Here is a 26,350-nt window from a genome sequence, read left to right as displayed (position 1 = left end):
TTCCCTCCCCTCCCGTCCCTCCTGTCCTTCCCTCCCCTCCCGTCCCTCCTGTCCTTCCCTCCCCTCCTGTCCTTCCCTCCCCTCCCGTCCCTCCTGTCCTTCCCTCCCCTCCCGTCCCTCCTGTCCTTCCCTCCCGTCCCTCCCCCTTGTTTTCTGCCCTTCCTGTCCTTTTGGTCCTTTCTGTTCCGTCTGGTCCCTGTGTCTGTATGCGTGTCTGTCTGCTCCTTGGTTGCCCCAGTAGGTTTGGTTGGGCCCATGGGGCGCCGGGAGGCGCCCGTTGGGGGGGGGTACTGTCACAGTTCCGCTCCTCTGTCCTGTCTGTCGGTCTGGTTGTCTCCCATCCGCTCCTCTGCCCTGTCTGTCTAGTTGTCTCCCATCCGCTTCTCTACCCTGTCTCTCCTCCCACAGCTCGGTGCCTGAGTGGAGTCTAGCTTCTCAGCTGACTCCACTCAGGCAATCAACTACCTCCACGGCTCCCAGACAGCTAACTATCATCTCACTAACGACTCACCTCTACAATAAGTACCGGCTCAGCCTTCCACTCCCTGCCAGAGTGTTGAACCAAAACCACATAGTTAGTTCGCTCTCTAGCCTTTTGCATTTTCTGTTTTGAGTTCCTGCCTTGTTTTTGACATTGTTTTTTCCTGCCTCCATACAGCCAGCTGTCCGGGATCCCCGCTGTCATCCTTCCCCTCCGGCTCTCCCCCAGCCAGTTATCACCGGTTCTTCCCTGCCTGGAACCCCCCACTCCTGCCTGGAACCCCCCACTCCTGCCTGGAACCCCCCACTCCTGCCTGGAACCCCCCACTCCTGCCTGGAACCCCCCACTCCTGCCTGGAACCCCCCACTCCTGCCTGGAACCCCCCACTCTTGCACTCTGGTTTCTCCATCCTGGCCATAATCCACCCCATACAATAAAGCATTCTAAATCATCCTCTGGTTGAGGAAGCGTGGCTCTCTGCTCAGGTCCAACCAGCTCTGTTTTGTGACAGGTAAACTGCATTCAAAATCAGCCCTTAAAGTCACTAATGATATTCTGATGGCAGCAGATGATGGCAAATGCTCGTTGTTTGTACTTCTTGACTTCAGCTCAGCTTTGACACTGTGGATCATGGCACCCTGTTAATCTGTTATATCTCCGACCTCCTTCACTCGTACACCACAAATCGAGCTCTCAGGTCAGAACAACAAAAATGACTTGTGTGTCATTCCAAGTATAAAATTTGTGGTGACTGTGCTTTCCAAGCTCTCGCACCAAAACTGTGGAACGCTCTTCCTCTGCTGCTGTCACTGAGATCAGTCGACTCCTGTGATGCTGTTTGAGACAGCTGAAAACATTTTTATTCTGACAGGCTTTTGATTTCCCTGTAGTTGCTTTATTTTAATTATTGTTTTGATTTACTGTATTTTAGCCACTGCCCCTCTGTTGTAACAAATTCTGACCTTTATCATTGTTTTTGTCCTTGTTTTATATTGTTGTAAAGTACCTTGTCATTTTGTATCTGTGTAAGATGGTTTATAAATAAATTTTACTTACTCGCTCTTCATCCAGGCTGTGATCCACGAGTTGCAAAGAATTGCCAACACCGTTCCACTCAGCATCCATTGTACGACTAAAGATACAGAGCTTGCCGGATATTCCATTCCCAAGGTATGGTGCAAATGATTGAAAAGGTTTTGGAAACAGGGAAAACAAAGTGAAAAGTGTCACTCATTCTTTTGGTTCACTTCCTCCTCAGGGTACGATGATCCTCCAGAACTTGAGCTCAGTGCTGAATGAGGAGGGACAGTGGAAATACCCTCATGAATTCAATCCTGAGAACTTCCTCAATGACCAAGGAGAGTTAGTTAAACCAGACGCCTTCATGCCTTTCTCTGCAGGTATAAGAGCATAAAACCTGTAACTAGGGCTGTCAGTTTAACGCATTAATTAGATTAATTAATTATGCTGCAAATTAACGCGTTAAACATTAACTCGGTTAATTATGGGTGGCATATCAATGCGCAAGCATATTAAATTTGGCCCAGTGAGTGACCGTAGGGTGCAGTGGTACATCACTTCCCCCCTCCGCCACTAGTTCAAAGCAGTGACAACAAACATGGATGGAACACAGGAAAGCCAGGAGAGTCTACTTGGCCCTTTGAACGGCAAGTTTATTTATAAAAAAAACAAAGACGGGACTGTTAACAAGAACGCAGTGATTTGTAGCTTGTGTAAAAAGGAATTTTCGTATCACCGAAGCAGCTCCAGCCTGACTTATCATTTAAACGCTAAATATGTCCGGGCAAGTTCCACTGTTAAAGTTGCTGCTAGTGATGCTAACGCTACCGTGAGCTCACTCCACCAACCCACGCTTGCTGAGTTAGGAAAACGAGTGAGCAAAGCCACGACAGAAAAACTGACAAACTCAATCGCAAAGTGGGTTGCTGCTGATTGCAGGCCAGTTTCAATTGTGGAAGATGAGGGCCTAAAGGAGGCATTTCAGATGGCGTCATCTGACCCGAATTTCCAGCTACCGTCGAACTACGGTGATGAAAAGAATTCACCAATTGTACAGTGATGAGAGGACTGCAAAAGAGAAGTTGTTGGCAGAGGCGTCCTATGTCGCCCTAACAGGCGATCACTGGACATCAATAAGCAATCACAACTACCTCGGAGTCACCGCACACCTAATCGATAGAGGGTGGAAACTAAAGTCTTTTGCATTAACTGTGAGCAAAACTGTGACCCGCCATTATGCCGATGCATGTGCCGAGCAGTTTGATGCTGTAACAAAGGAATGGGAGATAGAAAATAAAGTGACAACGATAGGAACCGATAGTGCAAGAAACATGGTTGCTGCAGCACGTCAGCTGCCTTTCGATCACATCCCATGTGCTGCACATATGCTGCAAAGAACCATCACAGCCTGCCTTGAGGACAACAGCTTTGGCACTGCCCTGGCAAAGTGCCGCAAAATAGTCGGGCACTTCAGGCATAGCCCTGCCAGTACAGAAGAACTGCATCAGCAGCAGACTGCCCTCGGACAAGCCAGAGAGCCCCTGGTTCAGGACGTATCCACAAGGTGAGACTGTTTACTATTTATTGGGGTAATTGGTTCTGGATAGTTTTCTTTCTCCTGATGTGTGTGTGTGTGGGTGTTTATGTTTGGTTCAGTGCAACTACTGTATGTACAGTCTCCCCTGCGGGACTAATGCAGTTTTTGTTTTATTATTGAAAGATGGAATTCAACACTCTCGATGATCTCACGGTACCTGAGGAACCACGAGGCTGTGAATGCCACTTTGGCGACACAGAAGCACAAACTGGCCACACTGACCAACCCAGAGTGTGACAAACTACAGAAGCTGGAGGCCGTTCTGGAGCCCTGCAAGTATGTCCCTCTCTCTCACTTGTTCTCACACACACACACACACACACACACCACTTTCTCTCATTCACTCTCACACACAAACACACACGTCAGTAATGATGTGAGTTCATTATTGTCATATTCTTGTTCTCGGAGAGGGTCTGGCTCGTATGGAGCTCTTCCTCATCACGGTGACTCTGTTGAGGAAGTTTAAGTTCATCTGGCCTGAGGATGCAGGAGAACCAGACTACACTCCTGTCTTTGGACTCACCACTACTCCAAAACCTTATCCCATGAAGGTCCAAGACAGGCTTTAAACTGAATAAAAATAAAGTCTGACCAATTGATGTACCTTGATTTTGTTGGAAAAACACCAAACTGAACACTGAAAATATCATATATACAGTCGAGGTCAAAAGTTTACATACACTTGTAAAGAATATAATGTCATGGCTCTCTTGAGTTTCCAGTTATTTCTACAACAGATTTTTCTCTGACAGAGTGATTGGAACAGATACTTTGTCACAAAAAACATTCATGAAGTTTGGTTCTTTTAATACTTTATTATGGGTTAACAGAAAAAGTGACCAGATCTGCTGGGTCAAAAATATACATACAGCAACATGAATTAGCAATTTTGGTGACCTGGAAAGTTGTGTCAATGAAATGAGCTTCATAGCACTGCCTCTTAACTTCTTGTGAGTGAATATGAGTGACTACAGCTGGTTACTTCTCTGAGGTCATTTAAATAGGGCTCAGCGGATACAAATGCTACAACGGGAGAGTCAAAGAAGCTCAGCATGGATCTGAAAAAGCGAATCATTGACTTGAACAAGTCAGGAAAGTCACTTGGAGCCATTCCAAAGCAGCTGCAGGTCCCAAGAGCAACAGTGCAAACAATTGTTTGTAAGTATAAAGTGCATGGCACTCTTTTGTCACTGCCACGATCAGGAAGAAAATGCAAGCTATCACCTGCTGTTGAGAGAAAATTGGTCAGAAGGGTTAAGAGTCAACCGAGAACCACCAAAAAGCAGATCTGCCAAGAGTTAGAAGCTGCTGGAACACAAGTGTCAGTGTCCATGGTCAAGTGTGTTTTGCATTGCCATGGACTGAGAGGCTGCCGTGCAAAAAGGAAGTCCTTGCTCCAAAAGCGACACCTTAAGGCTCAACTGAAGTTTGCTTCTGATCACATGGACAAAGATAAGATCTTCTGGAGGAAAGTTCTGTGGTCAGACGGAGCAAAAATCGAGCTGTTTGGTCACAATGCCGAGCAATATGTTTGGAGGAGAAAAGGTGAAGCCTTTGACCCCAAGAACACCATGCCTACCGTCAAGCACAGTGGTGGTAGTATAATGCTGTGGAGTTGTTTTGCTGCCCATGGAACTGGTGCTTTACAGAGAGTAAATGGAATAATGAAGAAGGAGGATTACCTTCAAATTCTTCAAGATAACCTAAAATGATCAGCCCGAAGGTTGGGTCTTGGCCACAGTTGGGTGTTCCAACAGGACAATGACCCCAAACACATCAAAAGTGGTAATGGAATGGCTAAATCAGGCTAGAATTAAGGTTTCAGAATGGCCTTACCAAAGTCCTGACTTAAACCTGTTAGGAAAAGGGGCGTTTAGAACCCAAGCGCAGACACAACAGGCAGGCAACAGGACTTAAAGAAAAAGGGGTTTTATTAAATAAGGATCAAACTACAACAAAACTGAAAACAGGACTGTGGTGGCCAAGCAAAAAAACAAGCAACTGGGAAAACAACTGAACTAAGGGAAGGCACTCACACATGGGGGACTAAAACAGGGGGTGAAAGCAAACTGAGTGTTAGTTCAAAAGATAACTCCACATTCAGTTCAATAAGAAATTAATTTTTTTATGCCTCTAGCATGGACCACTGCCTCTAGCAGGTAACACAGCCTCCAGCATGTGCCCACTCGCGGAACGGCATGCGACGTGCATACAATAAAAGAGTAACAATCTCCCTCTCTTCTTAAAAGAAAAATGATAATGCATATCATAGTACTCAGAGGAGTAAAAACATCTGAGAAGAGTCATGAAACCTCTAAAGAAACACAACAGAAACAGTCCCAATATGCAATAATACAGAATGAAACCCTTCAGATCAAATACATTTTCAGCTGAAACACAGTAAACTAAACAACAAATGTGAGAAATACAGCAATTGATCCCATCTTACGAAGGAAAAATGGGATCCAGTATAGCTCCCTACTAACAAATGAGCCAAACCCTCCAAAGCCGAGTTGTTCTTACTGATAAAAAAAATGTAATAAAATTCCAGCTGTAATAAATCAAATCATCCTCATAGGGTTCTACTGAGATGAATCTGAACTGTAAGCCTGGCATTTGTACTCATCAAATGCCAGCAAGCATTTGATTGGAACAGCACAACATCATGGGCACGAGTGAGCAAGGAATAACCCATAAAATTTAAATAAAATAAAAAAAATCCAACAGTCAATCCAATGTCCTTCATTAAGTCTTGAGCATTGAGGTTGAGGATGTTCCCGTTTTGTTCGTCTGCAAGTTGGTGTTGTGTTTCAGACCACAGCACTTGATGAATCTTCTTAGTTCAAATCAGTTCTTTAATCGAGCTGATTTCCAAGTGTAGTCTTTTCTCAGTGACAAACTTAGTTGACTTAACCCACCGAGCATTTTTCGGTCTAAAAGACGTGTAAATGTTCCTTAGACGCCAAGTCTAAAATTGGTATATCAGAGGTCTAAAAGGGAAAGTTTTTTAGACGTCTAAATTTAGACGTCTAAATTTTAGACGTTTATCCGACGTTCATGCTCATACCGAATATAAACCCAGGTATACACTTAGACGTTTATTAGACGTCTAAATGTGTATTTATAGACATTCAGACGTTGAAATCACGTACAGCAGACGGCTAAATTCACACATTTAAATTCTAGACGTTTATCTGACATTCATGCTTATACCGAATACAAACCCAGGTATACACTTAGACGTTTATTATACGTCTATTAGCGGTCTCGTCTAAATTTAGACGTATAAAAATCTTTCATTTTTAGACCTGTTGTAGACCAATTTTAGGCATAAATCCTAAATTTTGACGTTTGAAAAACTTTCGGTTTTTGACCTCTGGTATATCTATTTTAGACTAGAGGTCTAACAGACGTCTGTTAAACGTCTGTTAGACCTCAAAAAAAAAAAAAGTCAGTGGTTTCCTATCATAACTGTAATACACTGACAAGCATTAATGCATATTTTACCCAAATTCGAATAAATTAATTAGAATTTGGCAATTTATAAAAAATATTCACAATAAAAATGTAAAAAAATGTACTGTAGACAAAAATCTCTCTCACAAAAAAAAGCCTACATGAGAAATTACCTGCAATTCTTACCTTGATGTACTCTCAGGATGTCCCTACTTTTTCGCCCATGTGTCTCTTTCTGGACCTTTCACAATACATTTTTAATCTAATGTCATACTTTTTCATAATTTAACACTTATCTACATTTGTCATCAGTCGACTGGAATTGCAATTACAGTAAATTCATTCAGAATACAACCATTACAATCATGGACTTGGCATAATTTTTCTTTAATGTTACACAAACAGAACATAAATTTAAACCTTGAACTTGGAAAAATTGAAACAATTCAAAATAAACTGAACAAAATATTACACATTATAACAGTGGAAAAAATGTAAAAAAAACAAAAAAAAAACAACTATAAATATAAATACTTTTAACAACCTTTTAACTGCTTTTATGAAATTTGCCTCGCAATTGTCAGGGCTCCCTCCTCACCCCTGTCCTTCCCACCTGACATCCCAAATACCCCTTTTTCCCCATCTGTTTCCTCTCCCTCTCATACTCCTCTCCCCCTCTCCTGTTCCTCTCCCTCTCATGCTCCGGTCTCCCATCCGCTCCTCTGCCCTGTCTCTCCCTTTACAGCTCTGCGCCTGAGTGGAGTTCAGCTTCCCAGCTGACTCCACTCAGGCAATCAACCACCTCTACGGCTCCCGGACAGCTGAGGGACATCACACTGATTACTCACCTCAACAATAAGAACCGGCTCATCCTTCCACTCCCTGCTAGATTGTTGAACAAAGACCTCACAGTCAGTTCGCTCTCCAGCCTCCTGTTAATCTGTTGAGTTTGCAAATTTTCTTACTTTGCTTTCTCCTGCTCCTTGCCCAGATTCAGCTGTCCGGGATCCCCCGCCGTCCTCCTTCCCCTCCGGCTCTCCCCAGACCACTGGATACTGGTTTTCCCTCCTCACTGGACCCCCCTGTTCCTGCCTGGACCCCCTGTTCCTGCCTGGACCCCCCGTTCCTGCCTGGACCCCCCCGTTCCTGGCCAAACCCCCCACTACACCAGCTGCTCCCCGCTCCTGCACTCCTGTTTTCCCCCCACCGAGCCACTATTCACCCCTACAATAAAGCACTTTCATTCCAGCCAGCCCTGGTAGTGTGGCTCTCTGCTCGGGTCCAACCCGCTCACTTGTGACAGCAACGTGAAAAGGAAAATAAAAAAATAGATTTAAAACATTTGCTTTAAAAAAAAACAACTTGTTTTTAAGGAACTTTGTGGGGCTTTTAGAAAAAAATTCAGAAGGGGGAAGTTCTGTCTTTCCTGTAGCCCCCCCACCACATCGAGCTGGCGTCTGTTTTAGGTGATCACCGAGAGCTGCTCCGACTTGTTCTTCTGTGGTTTTTGGAAACCGACTGCAAACAAGAACAACAAAAAAATACAGACTTGACATTGGTAACATTAGTTCAAATCGCATGGTATTATCCAGAAGGATTCTTCATTCTTTACTGCTTCATGCGATACAAAAGACCAGTTGAGTGTCATGCTTTACTTTGGCTGTTAAACAAAATCATAGCCTCTTTCACAACTTTTAAAAAAACCCATGCACCAAAAAAACACTGCTAAACCTGACACAATAGCTTTAATTTACCTTTAATCCTTGGAGTTTTGGGCCGCTGACCTACAGAGGAATGAGTTGTGTGTCAAAGAAAAGAGAAGTATAAGTCATCATAGCAACATCACTATTTAATATCAATACCACGGTCAATTTGTACCTTGGGAAGCACGGGCGGGGGATCCAGTCTGAGGTCTAGGAGTCTCTGTTGGCAGAGGGAGAAATGGAACATACTCACCTTACTTAAAAAAACAACAACAGTTATATCACTCTGAAACTGACTATACAATACGTTTTTACTTTGCTGTGATGCTCCCCTACGAGTTCAATCACCTTTTGGGGTCACAACATAGTTAATTGCACATCATAATTGCCTCAGCAATTAGATCAACAGCAATGTCATCATTGTTTAGCGTGTTGAAATGAAATCTTTTCACTCACACCATTTGTCATTTGCAGTACATTCAGTAGAGGCTTTTAAAAAGGTCCGAATATTAAAATTTGCAACTTATGATGTCTACTTCAATTTATTAAATTACAATGTACTCAGGGGTGGGGGCAGCAAATGCAATTAATGATCGTATTTGCAAACAACATTGTAATCGCTGCTATAAACATCAATGATTACCCTGTGGGGTCCGGGCACGGGTCATCACAGGACTGCGCCGTCTATCACAGGCCCTCCAGGATACTACTGGGGTGTTCGGAGCTCTGCTAGGAGAGAGACGCATACAAAAATTATTATATTCAGCATTGCATTTATGTATTTTGTCCTCTCCTGCTGCTAATCATTGTTTCACCAACACAGGTTTTAATACTTAGTGGAGAACAATGTTATTTTTGGCCATTAGACAGTCATTAAATTTAAATGATCTAATAACCAGGGGAATAATTTGAATATAATAAACATATAAATTATACCCGGTGTAGAGGAATGCAGAGGGGGTCAAAATAGTTTTTGGACTGGATGGTGAATCGCCTGGGGAAGACATAATTATCACAGATGTACATTGTTTTAATTAATTTAAATTATAAGTATTAACTGGGCAAAAAAAGAATACAAATAAAGAGGACAACATTACAAACTCACAGGATATCTGAGTCAATGAACTGTCGGGTGAAGGCTGCCATGCTAATAAAAGCAGGAAAAAAGAAATGTTCAAATTTGATAAAACAATGTTTTGAATAAAAAAAAACTTAGAAATACCTTAGCCTTACATTTTGAAAGATCTACTGATGTTTCCGGTTGTTCAAACAAATCTGGAGAGTTGGGTTGCTCTTGGCCTACAAAAATAAAATTGCTTTACAAATCTGACCTGTAGGTGATCCTCTTAATCATCAGGACTTTGTACAAAGCAAGGACAGCACATGCTAACATAAATAATGAACATTTGTAGAGAAAAGTTGAAGAAAAAGGAAAAACAAAAACAAAAAGCTAGACAACTCTAGTCTGCAGAAACCATGAAAAAAGAATGAACAGCTCATTAATCTTTACCTCAAAGCTATACACACAATGGCTTCCATTTATGATAGGATGCAAAGTCAAACATTCCCTGACATCAGTCTACAAAAAAACAGCAGCTTAACTTCACACATACAACAAAATTGAGCTCAACTCCAGGTTTTCGTTCACTCTCAGTGTTGTGAGACACTCGTTCAGACTATCCGAGCCGGTCAATGTGGGGGATTAAAAGCACGTTAGGGCGGACTTTGACGTGGGGGGCAAGTTGCCCCATTCTTTTCGCTAGCTGAGCTGCGAAGCTGCCTGCCTGGCTAAATACTGGAGCTATGTTGAAAAATCCTTTCTCCGTCACTCACATGTATGAAATGACATATGAAAACAGACACCAGGTTGAAAACAAACGAAGTTCCCCACTTGTCGATGGCCCACACTGGCTAAACTAGCAACTCGCTAGCTGGCCCTCATGCTATCAACCGACACACGATGCATGCAAATGCTAAACTGAAGCATGATTGTATAAGGACCAAACATTGCAAAATTAAACATTTTTCTATAGTATCTGCTTCAGCACCCACCTCTTAACCGCCGAATGAGGTCAAATTTACTTCTTCGAAACTTTTTCCTTTGCCAGGAAGTGGTTGCACGGTGCGTCACGTGAGCGTGCTTCACCTGCATCTTTGTCAACATAGAAGCCAAGATGGCGCTGTACATGGAAAGAGCTGGCTATATTCCATTAGATTATTGTTTCTTTTATTTTCCGAAGATTTAAAATACATACCTCTGAATGGTGTCGGCGTTGAAAAGCGGAATAGTAGACGTCTACATATAGACTCTAGTTTATAGCGATTATGTCTAATAAAATGATTTTAGTCCAATATCAAGAGATCAGTTCTGCAACAGTTATTGTTTTAAATAAATAACTTTGGATAAAATTAATTTGTTGAAATTCGGTCTATAAGCGATATCGCTTAACGGCTATCATAAATGGTTTAGTTCAGTGTTTGGAGATCAGTTGTGCAACATGCATTTATTGTTTTAAATAAAAAAATATTAAATGATGGATAAAATTCTGTTGTCTATATTCGGTCTATGTCTAAATGTTGAAACGCAGTAGAGATTTAGACGTCTAAATCTCTGATATATTTAGACTGGACTGTATATTGCTCAACGGCTATCATAGTTATATCAGTTCAGTAGTTGAAGTTCAGTTCTGCAACATACAGTTATTGTTTTAAATAAAAAACTTTTGAATGATGGATTTAATTCAGTTGTCTAGATTCTGTCTGTATCTAGACGTTGAAATGCGGTAGATATTTAAACGTATAAATCTCGGCTAAATTTATACTATACTGAATATCGCTCAACGGCTATCAGAATTATATTAGTTCAGCATTTGGAGATTAGCTATGCACCTTAGAGTTGTTTTTTAAATTAACTACTTTTGAATGATGGATTGAATTCAGTTGTCTAGATTCGGTGTATATCTAGACGTTGAAATGTGGTAGATATTTAAACGTATAAATCTCGGCTAAATTTATACTATACTGAATATCGCTCAAGGGCCATCAGAATTATATTAGTTCTGTATTTGGACAACAGTTATGCAACATGCAGCTATTGTTTTAAATTAACAACGTTTGAGTGATGGATTAAATTCAGTTGTCTAGATTCGGTGTACATGTAGACGTTGAAATGCGGTAGAGATTTAAACATCTAAATGTCGGATATATTTATACTATACTGAATGTCGCTCAACGGCTATCATAATTATTTTATTTCAGTATTTGGATATTAGCTATGCACCTTACAGTTGTTTTTTTTAAATAAATAGTTATAGAATAATTAAACTACAACGTCTAAATTCCGTGTAAAAACAGACGGCATCTCGACGGTTGAAATTAGGTCTAAAAAAATCTAGACGTCCATTGTTCGGTGGGAAGCTGACTTCTTGCACACTTGGAGCTTTTCCAAGTAGTATGGCAAGTCGTGACTCATAGGGTCACACTACAGCTCTCCATGGCAGAAAGGTGGTGATTGTTCTTTTGCAATATCTAATTTGAAAAGCACCTTATCAGAGTGCAGCTCCAAAACAGACGGTCATCCACCTTACTAATTCATGCCAATGATATCAGGTTTCAACATCGGATGGACTTGTCATGGCAACTCATTTTCTTGTTTTGATGATGAAACAGACAAAAGTGAAATGCTCTTGCATCATATTTTAATATGATGTCCCATTTACATCTTTAAAACGGGAGAATTGAGACAGAAACACTACACAGGTTTATCTAGTCTTATAAACAGCTTTATCTGCAGTGAATCTTGTATTTGCAATAAAACCACTTTGTTGTTCCTTCCCAGCTGAGGAAGTCTTATGGAAATGTCTACAGTCTGTTCATCGGTCCTAATCGAGCTGTCGTCATCAATGGGGTGAAGGCCATGAAGGAGGCTATAGTGACCAAGGCGACTGATTATGTATTTATATTGAAGCTGTTGTGTTGTATGGCATCATTTGCTCAAGTTTGCCAAGCAAACATAATTGAGGGAATTAAAAATCACATCCAGCATCTAAAATTTATCTGTCATTGTTTAAATCTGGATCTAACAGAAACTTCAAAATATCTTTGGAATCTGCAGCAGGTACAATCTGTTATTTGTGCCTTCTTCAAAAGATGGTAAAGGAAGTAAATTAAGAAGACTAAAGTTATCATGGTTGACCATAAATGGCCGGAACAAAGTCATTTTACTGTGTAGTTAAAGCAGGGTTTTATAGCAAGTCAGTGTGTTTGATATGTTTGATGTGGTCACAGATGAGAAATCCATGACCTGCCACTCTGTATTGTGCTTCAGCATTACCTGTGTTTCTGGGGCAGGTGAAAAGATTGGAAATAAAGCTTCTTTAGGTGTGAGTGGTCATGGTGCTGATGTCATTTCGTAAATCTGAAATCGTCTTCGTCTCTTGGTGCGGAAGGTCGTCTGTGTGTGTTTGATATAGTCACTTACTTGATACAAAGAGGCAAAGTACACATCCAGAAGAGGCAGGGCTGTGGACAGGGACACCCATTAAAAGCAGCCATTTACTCTTTTCAGGTTGTTCCAATCTATCCCAGCATGTCTCTCTCAGTCATTCTGCTGTTGCTGTGCGTTTTCTTCATCGTCTTACTTCTCAGGCCCAAGAGGCCCAAGAATTTTCCACCAGGACCTGCTCCTCTGCCTATACTGGGGAACATTCTGCACCTGAGCCTTCAAAACCCTTTGAAGGACTTGGAGAGAGTAAGAAACATGTTGCAGTGAATGATGTTGCTGTGTAAATGCCTCAAAGTGTTATCATGCCCACAGAATCTTTGCACTGCATTCTTAAATGAGCTCAGGCTCCTGTTGTTTTTATATGATCGTGTAATATGTCATTGACACACAGTTGACTGCTTGCAAACTTGGAGCAGCATGGCAGGTCGTGCACAGTCGGCTTTTATAACTTTGACTGAGAAAAGTCACAGGGAGTCAGTTCATTAAATGCCTGCAATGATCTGAGGCAACATATATTGATAAATGTGCAGGATGAGATTTTAAAACTGCCATGTGTGAGTGCACCACTATATATGGTCCACGTCATTAATTGACATCTGTGTAGGTAAAAGTAAAATGCTACTGTGCCACATCTTGGTATGATGTGACAGTTTAAGTCTTAACATACAAGAGAATTAAGATTATAATGTTTTGAGATTGATGTTGTCATATAAACAGCTTTATCAGCACTGAACCTTGTATCTATAACAAAACCACTTTGTAGTTGTCAATAATTGTGTGAAAGTCAATGAGGTATGCTGCATTGTTTTGACATCATTTTCTCAGTGTTTTTATTATTACTGTGTGATACTCATTCTAAATACATTCTGTTTTCATCCATTTACTATCATTTGCCATAAACCCCTGGAGGACAATAAACTGATAAACCCCTTTAAAAATAATCTCATTTTAAAGGTATGATACATGCTTTTCAACCACTGACTTAATGTTGTTCCTTCCCAGCTGAAGAAATCATATGGAAATGTCTACAGTCTGTTCATCGGTCCTAATCCGGTTGTCTTCATCCACGGGGTGAAGGCCATGAAGGAGGCTATGGTGACCAGAGCTACTGATTTTGCAGGACGACCTCAAGACCTGTTTATTAATGACCTCACAAAGAGAAAAGGTGAAGTTAAATATGACACACCTTTGGTGCACATTTTATTTAAACAGTGGAGGGAACTTATTAAGCAAGGTGTAGATGTTTAAGCACTTTATTTTCTACAATACAATCAGTACACATGTTGGCATGATTTACTCTTCAGTCCTCTTTTTGTTTGGGGAGGTAAGCTCTCTAAATGTGCATTAGCATGTAATCACATCAGTGATATTAAATACATGAAATTATTTTACTTAATTTCCAAACTCTACAGCTTTAATCGCTCAGATTTCCAGTCATTAATATTTCAAAACTTTCTACACTTTCAAAACATATCACACATTAGTGCTTCTGACTAATTTTTAAGAATTCTGAACGTCCTAACAATGGTATTGAAGCCAACTGAAAATACAACATATATTGACTTTAACAGATGAGAACATCAATCAGATCTATTGGATATATCTATATGCTGCTTCACCTGTTGCAGGAGTAGTTTTTGTAGATTATGGGACACACTGGAGGGAGCATCGTCGCTTTGCTTTGATGACAATGAGAAACTTTGGCATGGGGAAGAGATCAATGGAGGACAGAATTCATGATGAGATTCAATACACCATGACAACACTGGAAAAGAGCATCGGTACGTCATCTGTGGGTCCACACAACTGACTTTTGTATTGCGCTGTTGTTTCTCTCATGCTCTTTTATGCTACCGTACAAATGTTTGCTTGCTTTTTGTCTTTTACAGGCAAAACTCTGAGTCCTCAAGTGATGTTTCATCATGCCGCCTCCAACATCATCAACCAGGTTCTTTATGGTACACGCTTCGAATATGATGATACCTTTATGACAGAAACTATTCGGTGCTTCACTGAGGTTGCCAAAATAACCAATGGACCATGGGCGATGGTGAGTAGAAGCATGTTTCTGAGGTCATAAATCTGAGGGAAAACAATATTTGGAGAACAACATTCTCCTCCTTGGCATGCCAAGGAGGAGAATGTGAACATTCTGATTCATACATATTAATGCTTTCACTTTGTTTACAGCTGTATGACACTTTACCCTTCATCCGTAACCTGCCACTGCCTTTCAGAAAGGGCTTTGAGAATGCCAAGGTAAAAATCACTCAAACCACAGGCGTATATCATAACAATCAACACATATACTCTAATATGTGTAATATGTCTAATATGTTTTCAGTGAAAAGAAACAATGGTAAGGTTATATAAACTTTGAATTATGACTTTTCTTTTTTAGACTGCGACAAGCCTTCGACTTGGCTTGTTGAATGAGCACAAGAAGGCCAGAGTCCCTGGAGAGCCACAAGACTTAGTTGAGTGCTATCTGGATGAAATGGATAAGGTATCCCTATTGTAGATGACACCACCTTTCATTGTGGTCACGAGTTGACTCCTTTTACTTCAGAAAGGCGGAGAGGACTGAGTTGCCTAGACCCCGACCAGTTAGACGAGGCCTGGGTGACTGTTCACAATGCGATTGTACTCTTCATAAAGCTATCTTTGGAGAATAATGAGAATAAATAACAAATCTGCTCTTTAATTATCTTTTCTTAAAAAAATAGAAAACTATCAATCAACTCTGCTTGTGTCGAACGCTCTGATTGGCTGTTCAAATTTCTACTTTACATCCTGTACCCTTTACATATAAATAAAAGTCTGACAATAAAAATGGAATCAAATGTTTTTAAAAGTGTGATTGTCAGTATAATATAATTACATTTTACCTCACTTGCATCTCTCTTACAAAGAACACTCTTTTGTTTTAGAGACCAGATGACCCTTCATTTTCAGAGGACCAGCTCAACAGGTTTGCAGCAGATCTTCACTTTGCTGGCACTGACACAACCTCCAACACCCTGCTGACTGGTTTTCTTTACCTCATGAACTACCCACACATACAAGGTATAACTGCACACCCAATCATGGGTTTCCCCCCTTATTTCACTGACTCTGTAATTGACCCACTGTCTTTATTAAATTTTTATGTGTTCATAAGAATTACAGACACCCACTTCCATACTTACAAAACAGGGTTCAATAACTCCATTTGATCCTCTGGCCAATTTAAGCAACAGATCTTACGTGACTGGCATTGATCAAACCTCTGAAATTCATTTTGTCAAAAAACATAAGCTTGTGTGTTACTTCCACTTCCTCGTTGATTTTTAAATACCTTTGTTTACTTTAACTGAATACTATATGGCATTATAATTGAAAATATGATTTGAACGACTGAGGCCCATAACTTTTTGAAGTACCCACATAAAAAACATAGGTTGAAGGGAAACAGAGACTGAATTCCATTCAGGTATTTCACAAAGCCATGCAAGTATGTTACCATGCATCATACTAGGACGCTGAATGGGAAGCAGTGATTTTTACCAATTCATTTGACCCCTTGACATTTTGTTGTAATCTCATTGTTTTGTGAAATATGGAAAAGAAACATGAGATATTTTCTTTTCCACTTCAGAGCGATGTCAGCAAGAGATCGACAAGGTGTTGGAAGGGAAGGATCGGGCCTGTTTTGACGACAGACATAACATGCCTTATGTGCAGGTACTGTACTGTACCCTGTTCAGACAGATTTAAGGTGTGCCTGGGCTTGAGTGCCACATCTGTTAAATCATAATGCAACGTTAGCTTAAGGTTGGAGATACAGAAAATCGGTGAATTTGGAAATCCATTGTAATCACTGTACATTGCAGGTAATTCCCCTTACTGCAGCTGTATTGACCTGAGCTCTTGGGGCTGAACTTCTAAAGGCCTGCATTGTCAAATGTTGAAACCTCTCTTCATACAGGCTGTGATCCACGAAGTGCAGAGGATGTCCAACACTGTTCCACTCAGTGTCTTCCACTGCACAACGAAAGACACAGAGCTTGCAGGATATTCCATTCCGAAGGTAAGACGCAACTGGTTAAATAGGTTTTGCTGACAAAGACAACAAAGTTAAGATCATCTTTTACCTGGGTAGGTTCTTAGTCATCCAGGTCATGGTAATCCATAAGAACTTCAGGAGCAGGAAACTGCACTTTTGGTTCTTGAAGACTTTTCAAATTTTATCCAAGAGGTTTCTTCAGATATAACTGACTGAAGGAGAGTACCAGATGCATATTCCAAAAAACAGAACAGATGGAACAACATTCTCACACCTTATGCCTCTAAAAAGGTGAATAAAGTTGTGTTACAATAGAGTCAGCTATTCAGGATGAAGGTTAGCAGTCCATCTGCATCTCAAGGACAAGGGCCACTCCTTAGAGGACAGCAATGTTCACATTCTGGAGAGAAATGGTGTTTCAAGAGAGGAATGAAGGAATCCATCTATATTAAATCGAAAGAGGTCATCCATGACACCACCTTTCAGGTACTTTTAATGCAGTCTTGATATCTCTCCCAAGAAAGTTTGGCCACCATGAACACCTTGAGTCATCCCTCACATGGCAGTTTACACTGTGATTTATGTGAATCTTTAGTTTTTAAACGGCCATAAGCCATATGAGTTATAGGTGATGATATGTCTTTGACTCCCCATCAGTCTGAGAAAGCCTCCTGAATGAGCAGTGAAATGTCTTCAAAAACCAACAAGTGAATTCCAGTTGCCTTCTAGTGAACCACTTTAGAGCATCTTATATACCTTTTTTTTCCGATTACTTCCTCCGCAGGGTACAACGATCATTCAGAACCTGACCTCAGTGCACAATGAGGAGGGACAGTGGAAATACCCTCATGAATTCAACCCTGGAAACTTCCTGAATGACCAGGGAGAGTTTGTTAAACCAGACGCCTTCATGCCTTTCTCTGCAGGTACAAGAGCATAAAAACTCTATCACGCTTGGAGTGACAGTCACAAATGGGATGAATCAAATGAAAACTGTTTTTTATTCCTCAGGTCCTCGGATGTGCCTCGGAGAGGGCCTGGCTCGTATGGAGCTCTTCCTCATCATAGTGACTCTGCTGAGGAAGTTTAACTTCATCTGGCCTGACAATGCAGGAAAACCAGACTTCACTCCAGTCTATGGCATCACTTTGTCTCCCAGACCTTATCGCATGAAGGTCCAACTCAGGTCATCGGCATGAAGCGGCCTTAAGACACACAGCAGAAATAGTGCAGACTGAAAAACTGACTCTTAATAGCCGTGAATCCCCAAATCATTCAATTAGATTTGGACCTATTATCAGTCTCATTATTAATCATTAAGTACACTGTACCATATTGACACAAAATGAGATGATCATGACAAGAAAACTTTCCATTTTTCAACATATATGTGGTTCAACTGTTTCCGTCAATGTGAACCATACAAGCTTTGCTGGTTTACATGAATGAATTGAGAAAACAAAATAAACCTTTTTACTTTAACACAAATGTTTCTGGTTAACATTTTTTTTTTGCTCAAGTTCATCCAATGAATGTATTTACTGTATCAGGCATGTTATTTGGTCTCGGATCCGCGAAAATTCGCGTATCGAGGTATCAATTTTGAGACCCAACGTGAATCGCCCAAATTCGATGAGAAAAAAATATAGGGTGTAAGGGGTATAGGGTTGGATTGCACGTAGTTGTCAACAGTGCGCTGGCAAAAGCACGAGTTGGAAACAACGATTGGAGAGCATTATCGAAAGTTAGATGTAGCTGGGAAAGCGAGGTGCATGGTGTGCGACGATGAGACAAAATACAGTGACAGAGGATGCCAAGCGCTGATAGACCACATGAAAACGAAAAATCATGCTAGGAAATTGTACGAAAAGCGCTCTAACCACCAAATGCCCAGCATTTTTTTCACCCGGCGGAGGGAAGAAACGCGACAACAGGACCAAACATACAGGATCAGTAGTGTGTACTTGCAACCATAGACATAATAAAGACTAGACGCCGCTCGGGCTGCTGCGCAGCGAGAAATATGGCCGCCCTCTTGGTCCGGTCACCCGCTCCACTCAGCGCTGTTTGACAGCGCATTTAATCCATCTTAACTCTGAATATTAAACTGATTTTCACGCATTTTTATTTTTATTTTTTGCTGCAAATGTCATACATGTCGCTATAATACAGGAACAAATGGTTCGGCGTATTTTAATATTTATAGCGGGATTGACAGTAATAGAATATTCTGATATTAAGCTCGACTGTAGACAGGTATTTTGCAAACACTGTAAACACACACACACACTAATATATGTTAGAGAAGCAGATAATGGCAGTAAAGTCAATTAGCCTATTTTAATAATTTGAAGAGACAATATATGATTACGCTATATATACATATATAAACAAAATACTGACTAATGAACACATATTTCTATATAAAACAATAGATAGAAGTTATATATCAGAGAAAATGAATATATATAAATCATAGATGGAGTATTAATATAATCAATATATCAGAGAAAATTATTATATAAATCATATATAGACTATCAATATAATTCACACATATATATTAAAAAAGATATATCAGAAAATGATTATATATATATATATATATACACACGTGGACAAAATTGTTGGTACCCCTCAGTTAAAGAAGGAAAAACCCACAATTCTCACTGAAATCACTTGAAACTCACAAAAGTAACAATAAATAAAAAAATTTATTGAAAATTAAATAATCAAAAACAGCCATTACTTTTGAATTGTTGATTAACATAATTATTTAAAAAAACAAACTAATGAAACAGGCCTGGACAAAAATGATGGTACCTCTATAAAAGATTGAAAACTATTTGACCAGAGTGACATGATTAACTCAGGTGTGTCATTTAATTGACATCACAGGTGTTTCCAAACTCATAATCAGTCAGTCTGCCTATTTAAAGGGAGACAAGTAGTCAAATGATTTTATATGTATATATATATATATATATATATATATATATATATAGTTTTATATAGAAATGTGTTCATTAGTCAGTATTTTGTTTATATATGTATATATAGTGTAATCATATATTGTCTCTTCAAATTATTAAAATAATTGACTTTACTACCATTATCTGCTTCTCTAACATATATTAGTGTGTGTGTGTTTACAGTGTTTGCAAAATACCTGTCTACAGTCGAGCTTAATATCAGAATATTCTCTTACCTATTATTATTATTATTATCTATTATTCCCGCTATGAATATTAAAATACGGCGAACCATTTGTCCTGTATCATAGATACATGTATGACGTTTGCAGCAAAAAAATAAAAATAAAAAACGCTTGAAAATCAGTTTAATATTCAGAGTTAAGATGGATTAAAAGCGCTGTCAAACAGCGCTGAGTGAAGCGGCTGACCGGACCAAGATGGTGGCCCCACCGCTCGTCAGCCCCAATAGGCAGTAGCGGTTGATGCGGCGTCTACTCTTTATTATGTCTATGCTTGCAACAACCCAGTGGCATTGCCCCACAAGTTCCTCAACAGAAGAGGCTCACTCCCATGGTCGATCGGAAAGCACACAGTGATGACTTCATGTGGCTCATTCAAATTTGAATCCAGTATAAATATTTGGTTTCATCACATTAACATGACTTTGTGCTGTTTTTGGGGGGTGCCTAGAAGGTCCCATACAGACATTTTTTTAAGTCTTCATGTCTAAAGAATTCTAGGTGTCAGAGTTCACCAGAATGCACCATTTCAGCCTTTAAATTTCAATGGTTTCTTCCCAAACCCTCCCCCCGGCTCGGTCGCTCCGCTCCCTCACTTCCAAGGATTCACTTATTTGGTCATTTCCCAATGACATGCCTGCTGTATTTCCAATAAGCTTCCTGTAGCTGAATGTACCACTCACTGTTTCATTCATGAATTCTTAAAAAAAATGTGTAAGTCTTCTTTATAAAAATAAAGCTTTTACTTCTTCCAAACAAGATAGAAAACATACTGAAGTGTACATTTTTTAATATGTACTATTTAGAGCAAGATACAAAACTATATTTTAGTGGACACCAGTCAACTGGTCAACAATGGTTTAAGATACACTACAAGGTTTAATCTTTCACTAATGGGTCATGCTCCAACTCATAAAGAACTCCCAGTTCATTACTTGCATTTAGACAATTGTTGGTCTGTAATGCAATTTTTTTGAAATGTTTCACTTAAATATGCAAATGAAGTATTATCTACACAGGTAGAGCAACAGCACTGGTAACTTCATTAAATTCTCATATAAATGATTCCAGAAAGAGCATGGACAACAGATCAGTCTGGGCCAGGTTCTGATGGCAAATCACACTGTGCACGTCTGTTTGTCTTCACATCAGACAGCTGAGATGTCACACACAGAATGGTGGTGGTTAAGTTTGTTGCTTCCAGCTGTTTAGAACTATTTCCATTATTTATTAAATACCTGCAGGAGGAGGAGTTGTTCACATTAATGTATCATGAAACAGTAAAGTCATTGTCAACTATAACAACCAATTATCCCTGACATGATCAAAATGTTTCCAGCATCACCAGAGAATATTTTTGTACCTCTCTGCTTGTTGTTGAATGAAAGGTTTTTGCAGCTGTTTCAGAGGTGATGATTATCTATTTTGAACCTTTGATTGAAAATTTAGTCAAGACAATATCATTCCAAAATAGAAAAAAGGCATTTGAGGGTGATATCTGCCGGTTTGGAGTAATTAACAATGTGGTTTCAGATGGAATTACGGTTGTGGGGGACACCATGTATCACAGGGTTAGAGTGGTATTTGACATTCAGACTGCAGGACATCTATGTAATGTACAGTCTGTTATTTCTGTTTTCTTTGTATGATAGTAAAAAAGAAAAATAAAGTTATCTGAGTTTACCATAACTGAACAGCACAAAGTAAATTGCATAGATAGCAAACACATTCTTGAAAGTTATTCACAGAATGTTGAAGTTACAGTAAGTAATCAGAAAGTTGTTTGATATAGTCACAGATAAGGCATGCGTCACCCTCCACTGGAGACTGACTCTCTCTTCAGTGTTTCTTGGACTTTGCTCCAAACAATCTCATCTGTGGTATATGTCTTAACTTAATGCCGAGAAATAAAGTGACAGGGCTAAGACTAAATATCCTTTTATAGCTAATCCAAGACTCCAATCCATCCTACCATGTTTCAACTGAAATCTTGGAGGCCTAAGAACTTTCTACCAGGATCCATTTTCCTGTTGAACCGGGGAACATTTTGTACTTCCAGAATCCTTCTTATACAGTATGGTATGGTATGGTATGCATTTATTTATACAGGGACAGCGTACAATTTTACATTGACCAAAAGGAAAGATGCAATGTACCTGGTTATAGCAAAGATGCTAATTTCCACCAGTAGTCCCTGGGCAGGTTGATGTTACAATCATTGAAAAACTGATACAAATGTAAATGGACACATATGACCATAAGTCCACACCATCAGCAATCAAAACAAAAAAAAAAAAGAAAGAAAAAAAAGAAATGAAATTCATATTTATTTATATCCTTTAAAAGTAATAAAATAACAGAAAATAATCGAACAATATCTTTCACTGAAAATTAAAAATGTGAACATGTTTGCTTTTCTAAAAGCCATGTTTTTGTTAACCGCGCAAACAATTTAAATGTTGTTGTAGCAATAATCTCAGATGATAGCGTGTTCCACTGCCTCATTGAGATTACAGAAAAAGCTGATCGCGCAAACGCAGTTTTACATTTTGGGAGACTGCACTCTCCTCTAGATGTCGAACGAGTGGATCGAGTCATTCTATCTGTACATAAAGTAATAAACTGCCTAAGAGGGGGGCAGCAATGTTATGTATTATTTTAAATAGAAAGCAAACATTATTGTAAAAGATGAAATTTTCAAAGTTTAACATGTCATATTTTTTAAGAATAGCACAATAATGATGTTTCCTAAACTTTTTTATCATGGATCTTAAGTGCCTGTTTGTATACAGACTCGAGAGGCCTCAGAGCAGTTTTGCAGCCCTGAGACCAACTCGTCATACAGTATGAAAAATGGGAAAAAATCATAGAGTGCAGGTACAAATGGGATGCCTCTATAGTCAAAGACCCCCTAATGTACTTAAAGTTTGCTAGATTAAATTTGAGCTTGTTTCTTAATTTTTTAACATGTTTTTTAAAAGTGAGGTTAGAGTCCAAGGTTAAACCTAGATATATGAATTTATCTACCTTTTTTATCTCCTTACCTTCAATGAATATATTTGGGTAGTTTAGCGGTTTGCTTCTGATTGTGAAATACATTGTCACTGTTTTGTCTGTGTTTATTGTCAGGCAACTTTGCCGCAGCCAGTCAGCAACTTTTTGCATTTGGTTTGTTAATGTTATGGCTACGTCTGTTTCATTTTGTCCATGAACAAACACCACAGTGTCATCAGCGTACATAATAACATTGGCAGTACAAACAGATGGTAGGTCATTGATGTAAATACTAAAGAGTAAGGGCCCCAAAATGGAACCCTGAGGCACTCCTGCAGTGTAATTTCTAGGAGAAGAAATTGTATCATTGATCCGCACACTCTGTTGTCTGCCAGTGAGACATGACTGAATCCAGCCCAAAGTCTGGCTCGACAGACGAAAATGTACAAGCCTATTCAGGAGCAGATCATGACTAACGGTGTCAAAAGCCTTTCGGAGGTCAAGAAACACCGCCCCAACCATTCCCCCTTTGTCGAGGCTGGTCTTAATTTTTTCAATAAAATAGGTGCAAGCCGCCTCCGTTGAATATCCTCTCCTAAAACCAAACTGTAATGGATTCAGGAGGGAATTAGTATTTATATGATCTATCAGCTGTTCAGAGACAGTTTTTTCAAAAATTTTAGAAAAGATGGGAAGAATGGTAATAGGACGGTAATTCCCGACCTCCTGTCGATCACCAGACTTATAAACTGGTGTTATAATACCATCTTTCAACGCAGAAGGAAACACGCTTTCACTTATTGATTGATTTATTAACTTAGAAAATACCATGCATAAAGTGCCTTTATACCTTTTTAAAAATGAGCAATCTATCCCATAAATATCTTTTGCTTTACTATTATTTAATTTGTCAATGATTACACTAACCTGTGCTTCATTTACATGTGATAAATAAAAAATAAAATCATTATTATTTTCGATTAAGTTAAAAACCTTTGGCTTAGTAAATGATTTTGCCAATTCATTTACAGAATCAATAAAATAATCATTAAAATTTGCAGCCACAAGGGCATTGTCATTTTGTACAACACCTTTTATTTTTAAATAAATGTCACAATTTTCCTGATGTTTTCCACTAAGTTTATCAATATTTCTCCACAAAATTTTACTATTTCCTTTTGCTTCCTCAATTATGTGAAGGTAAAAAGAGGCTTTTGCTTTCCTAATTTCTGCAGTTACTTTATTCCTTAAACTTTTATATACAATTTGATCTGTAGGCAGTCTAGTTTTTACAAATTTTCTTAGGGCAGCATCTCTTCTTTTCATTATAGTCCAGAGTTCACCGTTAAACCAGGGTAGACTTTTCTTCCCTCTCCGTTTTCTTTTGTTTAGAGTATATTTTGATATTGTTTTTTGCAAAGCCATTATCAAGTCACTACATGCTTTTTCACATTGTTTGTTTGCTATAGTTTCGTTCCACTCTGTGTGATTCATGTCATTTTCTAAAAGAGGAAGAAATTTTTTGGGTATAAAGTTTACACCACTATTATCATTTGCACGATAATTAAATGTAGTTTTCTTTATTTTCCTAGCAATTAATGTGAGGTTGTGGTCAGATAGACCGGTGATTAGATTGTAGCTTCTTATTATCCTATCAGGTTTATTTGTGAACACTAGATCAATTAAAGTCTCAGAACTTTTAGTTATTCTTGTTGGTTGTTTAATCATTTGAACCATTTCATACTTTTTCATAATATCCTTTAGTTTTTTCTTACGTGCTGTATCACACCAATTTAAATTGAAGTCACCCATCAATATGATTTCTTTGCTTTCATAGCATTTAAGCATATTAATTAATTCAGAATAAAATTCATTAGTTGCACTGGGTGGACGGTAAAGTGCAATGATAAGAAAAGACATTTCAGGTGACAACGTGATTTTAGTCCCCACGCATTCTAATTTATGTTCCGTGAGGTCTACTTCAGTACTTTTGAGTTTGTCATTGACGTATATTAGCACTCCGCCTCCCTTCCCCACCCCTCTATCACGCCGATACACTTTATAGCCCGGGATAGAAAAAACAGATCGTGGGGTGGCAGGGCGCATCCAAGTTTCACTTAAACATAAATAATCCAAGTTGGAGTCCGATAATAAATGTTCAATTTGCTCCGTCTTTGAGATAATGCTCTGGATATTTAAATGTCCGCCAAAAATACCTTTTGGTTTAGTGTCCGGATTCCACAGCACATTTGCGTGATTAACAGTTTGAAATAGTCTTAATGTTCTCTGTTTCAGAGCCGCAGTTGCTCTATTCGCACTCACAGTAGAAGAGAGTACAGTCTGTAGACTTATTTGAGGAAAGTCAAACTTAAGAGGGGCGCAGGAGACTCCAGCATTTATTATGGAGACGCTGGGATTAGAGTTTACCTGTGGCAGGTGTTGAGAAGCAACGGATAGATCCTCAGGCCCAGGGTTTAGTTGTACGTCTCCGCACAAAAGAAGCACAAGGCAGAGCAGGGTCTCACCTCGCCGTCCCAGTGCGTGCCGGCAGGGTGTTTCAAATTCTGCTCTCGGTGCAATCGCTTTTCCTTTATCCAAAACGTGGGTGAATATGATGAATTGGCTCCATGAATCCAGTGGTATGGTACATAACAGACTCCCTGCACTGGCGTGCGGCTCCGACCTGAAGCCTGGAGCCAGATGCACACGGCCAGTCAGGCATTCTAGTGTAGCCATACGCCAGCTTCCAAATAGATTCACAATAATGCCGACGCATAACACAATGCCACCCAGTACTTTCGTGCTTTTGTTGGGCAGCGGTCGTTTATGCCATAACCCAAGAGAAAACTGATGGATGGGCTGTATTTCTGATGTTTTTTGTAAGAGTGGACGCAGCACCTGCCGAGCTGTCATTCCACACCGCCATCTTTGAACTTGTCTCATCATCCCAGGTGGTGATCACTGTGCAGTAAATACCAACTGATGCATTTCTTAAATATGTGGTCAATTATTCTCAACACCAGCAGTGTGAAGTGCACTTTCAGCTTCATGACCTTTGTTCCTCCTCAGGGGATGATGATTATCCCGAACCTGAGCTCAGTGCTGAATGAGGAGGCTCAGTGGAAATATCCTCATGAATTCAACCCTGAAAACATCCTCAGTGACCAGGAAGAGTTTGTTTTAAAACCGTATCACACTTGGAGTGGCAGGCACAGACAGACTGAGTCAAATCAAACTGCTGTGGATGACTTCGAGGTGCTTTTTATTCCACAGGTCCTCGGATGTGTCTCGGAGAGGGTCCGGCATGTATCGAGCTTTTCCTCATCATGGTGA

General features: G+C 39.7%; 3 protein-coding genes and 2 long non-coding RNA genes across 6 annotated transcripts in view; 4 read left to right on the top strand and 1 right to left on the bottom strand.

Moving 5' to 3' along the window:
- The window catches only part of LOC127535007 (cytochrome P450 2F2-like), a 40,605-nt gene that overhangs the window by 7,880 nt on the left and 6,375 nt on the right, over nt 1–26,350 (top strand). The window lies entirely within an intron of this gene.
- LOC127535021 (uncharacterized) lies at nt 132–26,342 on the top strand. Its single transcript, XR_007943656.1, has 6 exons — nt 132–574; nt 659–992; nt 1,090–1,178; nt 1,553–1,651; nt 1,740–1,881; nt 26,291–26,342. It is a non-coding gene; the product is annotated as an uncharacterized LOC127535021 (long non-coding RNA).
- On the top strand, nt 1,925–7,872 carry LOC127535017 (E3 SUMO-protein ligase ZBED1-like). 2 transcript variants are annotated; one of them, XM_051951706.1, is made up of 4 exons: nt 1,925–3,065; nt 3,222–3,374; nt 7,303–7,468; nt 7,549–7,872. In XM_051951706.1, exons 1-4 carry the CDS (start codon nt 2,533–2,535, stop codon nt 7,855–7,857), a joined length of 1,161 nt encoding a protein of 386 aa, XP_051807666.1. In that variant the 5' UTR covers nt 1,925–2,532; the 3' UTR covers nt 7,858–7,872. The 2 variants fall into 2 exon arrangements, with proteins under 2 accessions (XP_051807666.1, XP_051807667.1); XM_051951707.1 differs by lacking the exon at nt 7,303–7,468 and having other exon boundaries at nt 1,932–3,065; nt 7,549–7,834.
- LOC127535026 (uncharacterized) lies at nt 8,917–12,005 on the bottom strand. Its single transcript, XR_007943662.1, has 3 exons — nt 9,494–12,005; nt 9,366–9,407; nt 8,917–9,254 (listed from the first exon to the last, which is right to left on the bottom strand). It is a non-coding gene; the product is annotated as an uncharacterized LOC127535026 (long non-coding RNA).
- On the top strand, nt 12,805–18,297 carry LOC127535010 (cytochrome P450 2F2-like). Its single transcript, XM_051951690.1, has 11 exons — nt 12,805–13,010; nt 13,767–13,929; nt 14,393–14,545; nt 14,654–14,814; nt 14,955–15,023; nt 15,166–15,270; nt 15,695–15,830; nt 16,402–16,487; nt 16,732–16,833; nt 17,594–17,735; nt 17,821–18,297. The coding sequence occupies exons 1-11, from the start codon at nt 12,849–12,851 to the stop codon at nt 18,006–18,008; spliced, it is 1,467 nt and encodes a 488-aa protein (XP_051807650.1). The 5' UTR covers nt 12,805–12,848; the 3' UTR covers nt 18,009–18,297.

Source organism: Acanthochromis polyacanthus, chromosome 8, assembly GCF_021347895.1.
Source record: "Acanthochromis polyacanthus isolate Apoly-LR-REF ecotype Palm Island chromosome 8, KAUST_Apoly_ChrSc, whole genome shotgun sequence".
NCBI classification, from domain to species: domain Eukaryota; kingdom Metazoa; phylum Chordata; class Actinopteri; family Pomacentridae; genus Acanthochromis; species Acanthochromis polyacanthus.
This window is presented reverse-complemented; position numbering and strand designations above follow the sequence as displayed.

Excerpts from the sequence above, each read along its gene's own strand:
- LOC127535017 (XM_051951706.1), top strand. The coding sequence starts at position 2,533 with ATGAAAAGAATTCACCAATTGTACAGTGATGAGAGGACTGCAAAAGAG. Across the intron at positions 3,066-3,221 it reads GTTCAGGACGTATCCACAAG|ATGGAATTCAACACTCTCGA; the intron begins GTGAGACTGTTT and ends TATTATTGAAAG. Across the intron at positions 7,469-7,548 it reads TGTTGAACAAAGACCTCACA|ATTCAGCTGTCCGGGATCCC; the intron begins GTCAGTTCGCTC and ends CTCCTTGCCCAG.
- LOC127535010 (XM_051951690.1), top strand. The coding sequence starts at position 12,849 with ATGTCTCTCTCAGTCATTCTGCTGTTGCTGTGCGTTTTCTTCATCGTC. Across the intron at positions 13,930-14,392 it reads TGACCTCACAAAGAGAAAAG|GAGTAGTTTTTGTAGATTAT; the intron begins GTGAAGTTAAAT and ends CACCTGTTGCAG. Across the intron at positions 17,736-17,820 it reads CTTCATGCCTTTCTCTGCAG|GTCCTCGGATGTGCCTCGGA; the intron begins GTACAAGAGCAT and ends TTTATTCCTCAG.